Source organism: Sebastes fasciatus, chromosome 17 (assembly GCF_043250625.1).
Source record: "Sebastes fasciatus isolate fSebFas1 chromosome 17, fSebFas1.pri, whole genome shotgun sequence".
Lineage (NCBI taxonomy): Eukaryota > Metazoa > Chordata > Actinopteri > Perciformes > Sebastidae > Sebastes > Sebastes fasciatus.
Genome location: NC_133811.1, coordinates 16,734,946 through 16,747,687, shown reverse-complemented (window position 1 = coordinate 16,747,687; position 12,742 = coordinate 16,734,946). Strand labels below are relative to the sequence as shown.

Here is a 12,742-nt window from a genome sequence, read left to right as displayed (position 1 = left end):
ATTGCACAGTGAGAATGAATGAATGAATGAAATTCCACCTGAAAATATCAGGTTATTGTCAGTTTTTTGGTGTGTAAGTGGTCTACTGGGAATGTAAATGCACTAAAACGGAGCGTGTCAGACAGAGGGTATATTCAGGCAGACAGTACGAGGAAAATAATGTGTTTTTTGAACATTACATCATGTATGAACCTGAAAATGAGCATGATATGGGACCTTTAATGTGTAAGGAAACATCAGGCCTGACTACAACATTGCCTTCCTAACTTTGTAAACAAATTAATACATAGATATAAATTTCCCTGAATTGTATTAAAATAATAAATTGTACACCAAAGTAACTTACTAAAAAAAAAAAGTCTTCTAAATGAGCAGTAATTAAAGGTAATTAAAGCACCCTGAGGACCCTGAAGTGCACGCTTCATTAGTGAAAACTTTCGTCGACGTCACAGTGACGTTGCATAACAGGAACTCAAGAGCAGCTGAGCGAAAGCAGCGGAGTTAAACCTGTAAATGCTTCTTTGGTGGCTCATTTTAAACTTTGCTCTAGTCCAGTGGAGGTCCAGTCCCAACATACAACTCACTGGCTCTCTGTGTTTCTACTGCCGAGCCGTCGTTCAGCTGGTTGAACAGTCTGCAGCATCTTCTAACAGCAGCTAGGCTAGCTTAGCTTAGCTACTATCAGAGACGGTAGTTTAGAGGACCAAAACAAGAAGATGTCGAGTTATCCCGCTGCAGCTTTCACCCGCCAGGCGAACGGAGACAACACACCGGGACCAGCAGCAGCAGGGTCCGGTGGTTCTGGAGGTTCACATCGCTACCGGTACGAGTCAGAGTCCGACGCTGTGAAGAGCTTAGCCCGGCTGTGCAGCAGGGACGAAGAGGAGCGAGCAGCGGCTCTGGAGGAGCTCAGTCAGGGGGTGCAGGCTTGTTTAGCTCTGGACCGGCCCGGTTCTGCTCAGCTCGGTAAACAAACACTCCTGCATCTGCTCCGGTTGTCCCTGTCCTGTCCGCTGCAGGAGGTCCGGGGGAGAGCAACCGAGCTGCTGAGAACCGCTCAGGTAATGATGGGTCACAGTAATGATGGGTCACAGTATGCTTCATGTCTGCAGACCACAGAGAAACACAGTATGCTTCATCATGTCTGCAGAACACAGTATATATAATGCTTCATAATGTCTGCATACCACAGGGAAACACAGTATATTTTATATCTGCAGACCATAGTATACTTTATGCTTCATAATGTCTGCAGACCACATGGAAACACAGTATATGTTCTGCTTCATAATGGTCTGCAGAACTCAGGCTGCAAACACAGACTAATTCAACAGCTTATTTTCCACCCATAAATATGCCAAAAGACAGGAGTTTTTTTTTTTTTTGTAGCACTATTGCATTTGCTTGTTATCATGAAAGATTAGGTGAATGATTGATTAATAGAGGTGATAACTGTGAGGCTGATCAGCCACAGTTATCAGCTGATATCCATCGGATTGATGGGGGTACACAACTAATTCAACAGCAAATGGAGCTTATTTTCCACCCAGAAATATGCTAAAAGAATAGAATAGAAAGCTTTATTGTCACTGTATTAAATACAACGAGATTCACTTTCACTTTGCCACTTCTGGTCAGTGCTTTAAAACAAATACTTGACAAGACTAAACGAGGTAGATAAAACATATAACAGGTAAAACACACACACAGTTATAAAGCAAATAAAACCGGTAAAGTAGATGTAATAAATACATATAAAAGTGTAAAAAATAGATGTAATGTAAACAGAGGTAATTGCACTTGTTAAATAGGTAGGGTAGATGTAATAAATAAAATGTAAACAAAGGTAGTTGCACTTGAGGTGTATATTGCATCGAGGATATATTGCACAGACAAATGTATTTCACATTCAGTGAAAAAAAGACAGGAGTTTTTTTGTTTTTTTTGTAGCACTATATTGCATTTGCTTTCTTATCATGAAAGATTGGGTGAATGATTGATTTAATAGTGTTGATAACTTTGAGGCTGATCAGGGCCACAGTTTATCAGCTGATAACCGCTTTCATCGGATTGTTGGGGTATTTCATCAGACTGTATGAGGTGATGCAAGAGTCTGCTGTGGTGTGCACAAACAAGCAGGCCGTGCAGGACCCGCCCCCTCCCGGTGTCCTGCCCCCTCCTGGTGTCCTGACAAACACATCAGACACACACCCCGAGCCTGTTCACAGTGGCTCACAGCCCTCTGCAGCTTCACAGTCCCTCTCTGCAAGCTTCTAGAAATAACAAAAGTCAGGCTGCGTTTGACGCATTTTCAGTTTATTGGTCGTCTCTGTTGGGAAAATAACAAGCGGTGGCTTGCGGTGTATTGTGCTGCCGGTTTTCCAATGATGTCGGTGAGTTTAATGCATGGTTTGGATACAGATTTTATGGGCTGAGTGTTATGAAACGAGCTCTCCAGTTACAGTACAGCCGCTACAGGCTATAAAAGTAAAGTCAAGGGAGTTGAAGCTGTTTGCAGATCTTCAAATAGTCGTTATCATAATGTGACATCCATATTATTCATACAGTGTATTCTGAAGTGTTTAAAGAGGAAATTCATTGACAATCCAACCCTTTTTAGTTTAGCTGTTTTGCTCAAAACATGATGTAATCAGTAGGGCTCCAACTTTCATTTTCTCGATTAATGGATTAGTTGTTTGGTCTATAAAAATGTCAGAAAATGGAGTAAAATGTCGATCAGTGTTTCCTAAAGCCCAAGATGACGTCTTCAAATGTCTTGTTTTGTCCACAACTCAAACATATTAGTTACTTTACTGTCTCAGAGGAGTAAAGAAACTAGAAAATATTCACATTTAATAAGCTGGAATCTGAGAATTTTGACTTTGTTTTTCTTAAAATTAATCGATTAGTTGTTTGGTCTATAAAATGGTGAAAAAAGTCGATTAGTGTTTCCTAAAGCCCAACATGACGTCCTCAAATGTCTTTTTTTTTCCAAAACTCAATGATATTTAGTTTACTGTCATAGAGGAGTAAAGAAACCAGAAAATATTCACATTTAATAAGCTGCAATCTGAGAAGTTTGACTTTGTTTTTCTTAAAAAAACAAAACTCAAACCGATTAATTGATTAGGTGTTTGGTCTATAAAATGGTGAAAAAGTCGATCAGTGTTTCCTGAAGCCCAAAATGACATCTTCAAATGTCTTGTTTTGTCCACAACTCAAACATATTAGTTAGTTTACTGTCTCAGAGGAGTAAAGAAACCAGAAAATATTCACATTTAAGTAGCTGGAATCAGAGAATCTAAAAAATGATTATCAAAATAGTTGGCGATTCATTTAATATTTGACAACTAATCAATTAATTGTTGCACTAGTTGTATTCCACAAAGGTATTTGTTGCTTTTCAGATCAATATTTTACATATAAACATGATGCATTGTTCTAGATTAAAACTCCACCGTGTAATTTTTGGTAATTCATTTAATAGTTGACAGCTAATCGACTAATCGTTGCAGTTCTAAAGTAATGTATAAGACTTAAGACATTTCAACGTAAAGCTAAAAGTCAATTAATTGATTTGTCGAACATCAGAAAAAAATAATAGTCAGCAACTATTTTGACGATTGATTCATCGTTTGTTTCAAGCAAAAATGCCAATCACTCCCTAGCTTCTCAGTTGTGAGATTTTGCTGCTTTTCTTTGTCTTATGTGATAGTAAAAATTAATATCTTTATGTTTTGGACTGTTTAGACAAAACAAGTAATTTAATGACATTATCCTGGGGTTGGGAAATTGTGGCAAGCATTCTTCACTATTTTCTGACATTTCATACAGCAGATCAAAACAACTAATCAAGAAGATAATTGTCAGATTATTCAAAAATGAAATAAGTCATTATTTAATTGTATAATTAACTTACCTCTCTGTGTCTTCCTTCTCAGGATCATGGAGTTGAAGTACCTCGGGCTCTGGCATCAGGCCCGAGCGCATTTATCCCTGCAAAAGAGGTGTGTATGGCTTGTTTTTTAAAAGTATATCTGCTCCATTATTAAAGATATCAACTGTTATATTTGATTTCCAAATGAAAACACTTGTTTAAAATTGACTTGAAAATGTGTGATGGTGTGTGTAAAGTGTATAATGTTGATCACCAGTTTTTTCTTTTTTTGCATTATAATGTTTATTGATAAAATTATTCATATTAGAGATGTGGTTTCACAAGTTGATTTCAGTGTGGCACACAGCTTGCCTTCATGTCTAATGCAAAGATTTTACTGGGCTTGTTGTAGGCTTGCATCATGATAAACGGTCAAATCAGTTCTAGTATGATAAGCGTAGCTAACTATTCTGCTGCAATACCTCACTTACTTCATGTCATCCAAAGATGCAACAGCAGACATATGTTGCAAAAGCTGATGGCTGAAAATGCTGCTTTCGTTTGTGACTCACTCCAATCTTTCCGCTGGATAAAGTGGGAGTGTTGTATCGGCTCTTTAAGGCTGCTTATTTCCGGCTGCAGGAGAAACATTTTTAAATGAATCCTTGCCAATGTGTCCTCAAGGAGCTTACAAATATAACGTGTTTACTTGTCAGGGAATCAGTTGTCAGTTTTGAACGTGTGTTTTGTGTTGCTGTTTCTCTTCAGATACTGAAAGAAAGGCGGGACCAGGACATCCTTATAGAGTCTTTCCTTTCATTTGGTCGCGTGGACCACATCACCATGGTGATGGCGATGCATCCCGCCTACCTGAGTTGCTTCCTGAGGACCCAGCATGCTTTGCTGGAGATGGACGGCCCCTTGCCCCGCCACTGGAGACATTACATTGCTGTTATGGTAAGAAAATCACAGTATATGAGTGTTAACTATGAGTGACACCTATCACAGTGCTCAGATCAGTAAGGGCCACATGTACCCTCCTGAATGTACAACATTACCTATATCTTAAACAGACTGAAACAGATCTGCAAAATGCTGGTGACTATTTTGCAATCAACTGAATGAAATGGAGTCATCAGTTTCCAAAGACTTCCATGCAAGGGACAGTGTGTCTGTTGTCACTGACGTCAGCTTGAATAGTTCACCTTGTTTTACCTCTTGCTCAGGTTTCTTGGTTGTCCCTGTACAACCAACATACAAGACACAAGTACACTACAGCACAATATAATAAATAGAAATAAAACAAATTCATAGGAGCGGTACATTTTAAAATAAACAGAACTTATCCAACAAAGACAGTTTTTAATAAAGGCATACTTATGTGTACTTTAGCCGTAATTTCAAACTGTTAATGAAATTACTGAGGTTGGCAAAATCTCATATTAGATGATGAGTTTCATTTTCTGAGTGCATGAATAGAGGTAAGTTAGCCACAGCATGTCTTCCAAAATGTAACTAACCACACAATCAGTTCCCAATGAGGTTGTAGTCCTTTTATCTTGTAGCGAACTAAGCTGGGTTGGTCAACAAAACCAAACAATAAGTGATGCAGCCAGGTACTGTATATTGTTGCATTGATTGGTGTATTGCTCTGCAAAGTTATCGCTAGTCTCTTTATATTTTTATTTCCTAATATAATTTGCTCCCACGTCATACCAGATATATAAATAACATGTTTAACATCATTCATATTAAAGAAATTCTTAGTCGAGTAACACTTGTATGATTTTGACGTGTAATCCATTAGTTGACTTAATCAACAGATCTGTAAAACTGAGTTTCTCCACAAAGAATCACTCAAAAGCACCATTTTAAATCTTGTGTTTACCAGAGATGTGCTCATAAGTTTCTTGGAAATAAGTCATTCAGCATGAAATCAAGTTTGCCAGTTTTCGCAATTTGTGGTTTACCATCTAAACACGACCCTATTTCACCCGGCATTCTCCTCCCTTTCCACTATCTGCGCTATCTATTTTGCAAGGGCACCATCGCTGCATCCTTTGCTTAGCGCCACCCAAGACGATTGTGATTAGTTTAAAGAAATACAAACAAGCCAGAGCGTTCTCTCCCCTATAGCAGAATGATAAAGTGTGGAGCCAGACCTTTCTTTAGCACTAACACAGCTCTGTGGAGATAGATCTGGCTATACAAGTCTACAGTAACAAGCACTGACAGTAATTATTATTGTGCGCTTGATCCTTAATGAACCGTGATCAAACTTCTTTTTAATTTTATTTGCTGTGAGCTGTGAAAAATGTTTGTCCGTTGACAAACAAATGCACATATTGTTACAGCTACATATTAAACAGATTATTCTTTATTTTTTGAAACTGTGTCACAGGTTATAGCCTCATCAATGTTTCAGTGTCCATTAAGTCACCGTCAATAGTTGTAGTTATATTTAAGGATACTAGTGGTTAAAGTTAACTATTGCACAAAAATGCGAATTTTGAATGCGATAGAAAAGTCAAGAAATAAGATATTTTTAGGTTGTACGAACCTAAAAATCAGGATAAATTGATTCTTTAGTAAGTAGAGAGATGACAGATGCAAACTGGACTTGGCAGGTCATCCTCTGCTTGAGCGTTATCCAACTTCTGTATCATAGAGAGCCACTAACAGGGTCTGCCAAAGACTTTGATCCTCTCATAAACATTTAATGACTCTCATTGCTCATATATTCATCACATTAGCTGCCCTCTTACTTCAGAAATGCCAGTCATTAGACTCAAAATGATCTTTTTGTGGAGAAATTTAGTCGTGTTGCTTTAACCTTTTTTATATAACACGGGCAGTTCTTATGCATGATGTCGTTGTTACACACAGACCAGTTTGAGCTGTGTGTTTGGTTATGCTTCACAGGCTGCAGCTCGACACCACTGCTCGTACCCGGTGCAGCAGCACAGCGCCGGCTTCCTGGAGGCTGGAGGGGAGGAGAGCTGGCTGAGCGGTCTCCAGCACGCTCCCGTCAAACTCCGCAGCCTACAAACACTCAACAAGCTGCTGGCACACAGACCCTGGCTCATCACGCAGCAACACATCCAGGTCAGACACAACACTCATTCACCCTCTTGCTCCTTGTCTCAAAAGTTCAAAGTATCTTTATTGTCTTGTACAAGGAAATTGGTTTGCAGCCAGGATTAATAAAAAACACACAAAACCCTAAACACTGATGGACAACAACAGGACATAGATTACAGAGTGGCTCAGCTCAATAAGTGATTCTAAAGTACAAGTAAACAATCTAATCAATCTGTTCAAATGAGCAATCTGTAGACAACAGTTTAATACTATCTGCTGTTTAACATGTGAATTGCAGCAGGAACGAAGGGAACTTTTTATCTCTTGGTCCTCAAAACAGGCACTTTAAAACGATGACCTGAGGTTAATAGTACAAACACTGACCAAAGGGGGTGATCTTAGGAAGAGAAGTAGCTTTCCTAAGCACCTGCTTGTTATTCAGGTCTGGGATTGACTCCTCCCTGAAATTTACCTAGCTATTTGAATGAGGCGACCAAGCCTGTTTTTTATGTCAAGTGTCCTTACCAAGCAACAATACAGAACATTAAAACTATTTCAACGTCATCATATGGATTTCTGACTGAGACTCACTCACTATATGTATAATATATTCAACAGTTTATTATTAAATTCAACATTTGTCGTATTTTTTTAGGCTTTCCTTTGTGTTTTGTGATATTGCATTGCTCTATATTGTCAGATGTTCATTGAATTTAATTTTCCTTTGTATTTGGGGGTCGTAACTTAAAGTGGCAGTAGGCAGTATGTTTTTTGGCATCATCATTGGGCAAAAATTCCATGATAACCTTTCAGCATACTGTAATTCAAGTGTTCAAGTGAGAGATAACTTAGACTTCTGCACCTCCTCATGGCTCTGCTTTCAGGCTTTAAAAAATCTAACACGAGCTACAAGCCAATGACAGCGCGAGACACAGGTTGAGGGGAAACCTGGGGGAGGAGGGGTCGCCTGTAACAACAGGAACTTACTGTATGTGTTGCATTGGCAACATGGAGTAAAATTGTTGTTGTACTTAGAGGAATAAATATATAAAAAAGAGTGTGGAAACCGGTGGAAACAGGCTCATGGTATCATGTGTGTTTCCGTGACAAAATGTAGTTTGGAGACCCCATCGGGGATTCCTCCCGGTAAAAAGATCTTGTAGCGTGTGACCCTGTCGCTGGTCAGGCATGTAGTGTGAAAACCACAACGACTTCAAGACTCCTGATAACAAGACAGCAAGTTGTGTAGTGTGAACAGGACAGCAATCTCTTGACTTTGAAAGTCGTGTAGTGTGAACTTGACCTTAGTTCAGTGTGTTAGCATGCTAACAGTTGTGGCACTAAACACAAAGTGCAGCTGAGGCTGACGTGAATGTCACTAGTTTTGCAGGTATTTGAACCAAAGTATTGGACAAATAAAAATTTTGGCCACTTGATGAAAAGTTAAGGATCCCCAAAATCATTACAATTCATCCTGAGGGGAACATGAATGTCTGTAGAAAACGTCATGGCAATCCCTCTGACAATCGTTGAGGTATTTAAGCGACTAACCAACATTGCCACCCAACAAACCCACTTATGTGACACTACTCTCACTCAACACCTGCCCCTCTGCCCTGCAGGAGCTGGTGTGTCCCGGAGCGGAGCCTCGCTGGTCGTTGGCTGAACTCATCCATGCAGTGATCCTGATGGCACACGCTCACTCGCTCTGCTCTTTTGTGTGGGGCTGCGGCTTAAACCCTGAACCCGACCACATCGGAGGTTACACCTTCCAACTTCAATCACCAAGTCACCTTCCTCGCAGCCCTTGTAGCCCTCATAGCCCCGCTCATGAGGACGGCAGGCAAGCGGTGAGTCAAACACACATTTTTCACCACAGGTCGAAACTTCACAATGTCAACAGGATTCCAGCGTTTCACCAGTCACACCGGTTTAGCAAAAGTAGAAGACTCACTTCATATGTTGATTTACTGTTAAAAAACAAAGTGCTAAGTAAATTCCTCAAGCCTTGTTCTATTTTTTATCTTCTCCAGTTGGTTGACGGAGCGATGGAGGTGGAGGTGTTGATGCAGAGGATGGTGGAGCTGCAGCAGCAGGAGGAGGAGTGCACACAGGAGGAGATGGTCACTCGCTTTGAGAGGGAGAGGAGCGAGAGCATACCGACCGGTACAAACACACCTGTTTACCCCATGCGTCACTCTCTTGGTTAACATTTGTTTACTCACTCGTTTCCTCTTTGTCGTGTTTGTTTAGCGGTTGTGCGAGCTGCGCCACCTGACCTGGTGCTGCGTCTGGTGGAGGAGCCAGAGTTCAGATACGAGGACTTTGCCCCCAGAGGAGAGCAGTCGCCATCAACCTTTAGAGCCCAGGTAGTTCAAGTTCAAGTTGGTTATTTTTTGTTGATTACAACACACATTCCTAAGTTATTTTACAGTATACAGTGCCTGTTGATTGTTAGTGTTTCATAGACGTGTGTTTGTTGATGGTGGTGTCTGATGTGTGCAGGACTATTCATGGGAGGACCACGGCTACTCACTGGTCAACAGATTACTGCCAGACATGGGCCAGCTCCTGGATGAAAAATTTCAGGTACCCTCACCTTTAACCTTGTAGAAGTACACTAAAAAACACCAATATGGTAATTAAAAACTGCACCAGACTGATGGCAGGTGTACCTGCTCCAGGGAGTTTCAGTGAGTGATGCACTTGATACACATCTTAAGTAGCTGAAACCAAGATGTGGAGGAGATGATATGGGCCTACATGCTGGTTTAAACACAGTGAAACTACTTGGTGTCAGGAAGAGGTTGGTGACTACATGTGTATTGTAGAACAGTGGTTCCCAACCTGGGGATTGCAAGATAATGATCTTTTCTCTAATGTTGTAATGTTTGTGTTTTTCAATGAGTGAAATACTGGACAGTCTGACACCTCTTACAGTGGGTGAACTCTGGCGAATGGAGCGTGAAAAATTGTCCAGATATACTACGAGCAATGTCACTCTCTAAGACACAGAGAGCATGATATTGATTAACTGTCAGTTACTGTCAGTGTCGATTTTGACCAGTGAAAATAGGTTGGAGGTGCGTGAAACTTGGCATAAATAGTCAGGGCGAGCATTTTTTCAAACAAGCGACACGTTGCTTTGCCTGTCCGCTGGCGCACGGAGGAGGTTAGGACATCTTCATTGGGAAAAACTGAAACAATCAGATTTTTGCTCATTTGCATTGCTTCCAGTTAGGAAGAGGTGTTATCATTGCTTTGTATTGAGGGGTCACAAGCAAGCAAAAAAAAAAGAGTTTGGTTAAGAGTGTCTTAGAAGCAGCAGTAGCATAGTTGTCTACACCCTAAACAGCCCAGTACACAGATCAGCTGTTGACACTGGGGAATAAATATGACCACATTTAGTGGAATGTTGGGAAAATCACTAAAAAGTTGAAGTACTGGCAACCAGATGATGAAATTACTCCTTTCCATCCTGTTCTGGCTGCAGAATACGGTAGACCGGGCATCACCAAATGTCGGACCTCTGTCCGCAACAGGACAGAGCGACGGTTCTATCCGGACCTGTGACCAATTTCTGATAAATTAATGAGAATAAAGAGTCTTCACGGAGCGGTGTTTTTTTCCCCCGGCGGTCGCGGCTATAGACCGCGGGCACAACTAATCCAGATAATACGGTAATCACTTCACTCCATTAAGACAATCTAATCGATTGTTGACCGTGCGTAGACGGTTCGCTAGAGAAAACAGCGCAAGAGAGATGACAGCATGAAGCAACTGACCTGCTGCTTCCTGGCTACAAACTGTTTTCCCTGGTGGTTTAACCAAAGTAGCGCTACCCACTTTGACCGTGTTTGGATCGACTTACAGCTGTGACTCAGCTTTTTCTGCTATGAGCACTAACTTCATTCAAGCACTACTGGCAGGTTAGTCACAGGCCCAGTTCTCTCTCTAGGAAAGGAAGTTGAAAGGAATGTAAAATAAATGAAGAGAAAATGGGCTGCTCAAAGCTCTGTTTGCTCTTTTTTTTCTAAAAGAGTCACTTTATAGTTATTTTACTCAGAAGATTCTGTCTTGATTCCTTTTACTTGAAATGTAGGCCTTAAGTTCATTGTGCTAGGACTCATTTTATTATGGTAAAGATTTTCCATACAAGTTCCATGCAAATTCAATGTGTCTATATGTTAAAAGTATCCTACTTTGAAAATTGAAAACATTGTTGAAATGATATGGAAATGCATAATGTTGATTCTGTACATTATCCAGCTTATTACACGGCTACTTACTTAAGAAATCAATAATTTGACACAAAACCGGTCCGCCAGAGTCCGACAACAGAACTGCGCCCATAGCAACTGTCTGTTATACATAGCAACGGTCTGCTATAAAGAAATAACAGATCGTAGAGTGCCGTAATTGACCAATCAGAATCAAGTATTCAACAAAGCCGTGTAATAAATTAATTTATCAGATTGAGATGAGCATATTATAACGAGATTATTTGCAGGTTGTGAGCAACTTGACGTACAACAGGATGGCCATGCACGAAGATGTTGACACTTACACTCTGAGGAAAGCCCTGTGGAACTACATCCACTGTCTCTACGGGATACGGTCAGTTGTTACACACTGTTTACAAATCATGTCATCAGCACAAAGTTTTTTTTTGTCTCTGCTGTGTCACTAACTTTTTGATCATTGTACCTGTGCAGCTATGACGATTACGACTACGGCAGCGTCAACGTGCTGTTGGAGCGCTCTCTGAAGGTGTTTGTTAAAACCATGGCGTGTCACCCCGAGCAGACCACGGCGCGCATTTACCACGCGTTCTGGAGACACTTCAGGAACTCCGAAAAGGTACGAGCGAGTTCAAACACGCACCTGACCCGGGCCTCTTCAGCCACTATGAATGAATCATTTGACATTTTAACACGTCACCTCTCTTTGGTACCTTCTCAACAAAGACTGAATCATTTGACATTTCAGCGTGTCCTCTCTTTTCTTCCTTCCTTTTTAAAATGTCATCAGAGAAGGAGGCTTTGATTTACAGTCGGGATTGAAAGTGTCATTTAGTAACCTGAAGGTAATGACATATGCTTTTTTTTCTTCTTTTTTTTTTCGCAGGTTCATGCAAACCTAATAGTGATGGAAGCCCGGCTACAAGCAGCTCTTCTTTATACCTTACGAGCCATCACGCAGTACATGAGATGACACACTCGCACACATTTTTTGCAGATGCTGAGCCAGCTGTGACACACCACAGCCCAACGCACAACACAACACAACACAACATGGATAGACAATCTTATACACACACACACACACACACACACACTACAGTGAATGTTCATATATGCATATCTTATGTTTCAGTGTTAATGTTTTGATGCTGCTTTGCGATTGGGATATCTGATATTTAAAATGTTACTTATTTTGCACTGAAATGTATCAGGGTTTGTTTCCCCACTTGAGCCTCAAGTGTTGTGTGAATATCTTGCACATTGTTTTTTTTTGTCACACACAGACATATCTACATGCTACATGCCAGGTGGAATTAGATCTGGTATAAATAGATTGTCATCATGATTCAAGTGTTTATTTGACTGTTCAGGCCAATAATCTGTCACTCGCAGGCGGCCGCTTTTCACCACACCATGACTACTCATGCCTCAGTCCTCTCTGGCTGCAGCTCGCAGAGGCTGAGATAAAAAAAGACAAAATAACTTGTATTTTTATATACAATAAAAGGTTACTTTGTTATCAAAATGGAAACGGTGTGTT

The 12,742-nt window shown here is 40.5% G+C and overlaps 1 protein-coding gene across 3 annotated transcripts; it reads left to right on the top strand.

Moving 5' to 3' along the window:
- Positions 1–424: 424 nt before the first annotated feature.
- Positions 425–12,733, top strand: sesn2 (sestrin 2). 3 transcript variants are annotated; one of them, XR_012590596.1, is made up of 11 exons: positions 425–1,061; positions 3,942–4,007; positions 4,646–4,834; positions 6,800–6,982; positions 8,581–8,808; positions 8,992–9,124; positions 9,212–9,327; positions 9,464–10,883; positions 11,409–11,575; positions 11,674–11,818; positions 12,086–12,733. XR_012590596.1 is itself a non-coding variant. In XM_074613284.1 (11 exons), the coding sequence occupies exons 1-11, from the start codon at positions 717–719 to the stop codon at positions 12,170–12,172; spliced, it is 1,683 nt and encodes a 560-aa protein (XP_074469385.1). In that variant the 5' UTR covers positions 426–716; the 3' UTR covers positions 12,173–12,733. The 3 variants fall into 3 exon arrangements, 2 of the variants coding, with proteins under 2 accessions (XP_074469385.1, XP_074469386.1); XM_074613284.1 differs by having other exon boundaries at positions 426–1,061; positions 9,464–9,547; positions 11,469–11,575; XM_074613285.1 differs by lacking the exon at positions 425–1,061 and adding an exon at positions 2,253–2,393 and having other exon boundaries at positions 9,464–9,547; positions 11,469–11,575.
- Positions 12,734–12,742: the final 9 nt, after the last annotated feature.

Bases quoted from the DNA above. Each gene is read 5' to 3' on its own strand.
- sesn2 (XM_074613284.1), top strand. From the start codon at position 717: ATGTCGAGTTATCCCGCTGCAGCTTTCACCCGCCAGGCGAACGGAGAC. The intron at 1,062-3,941 runs GTAATGATGGGT...CTTCCTTCTCAG, and splicing joins AGCTGCTGAGAACCGCTCAG to GATCATGGAGTTGAAGTACC. The intron at 11,819-12,085 runs GTACGAGCGAGT...TTTTTTTCGCAG, and splicing joins ACTTCAGGAACTCCGAAAAG to GTTCATGCAAACCTAATAGT.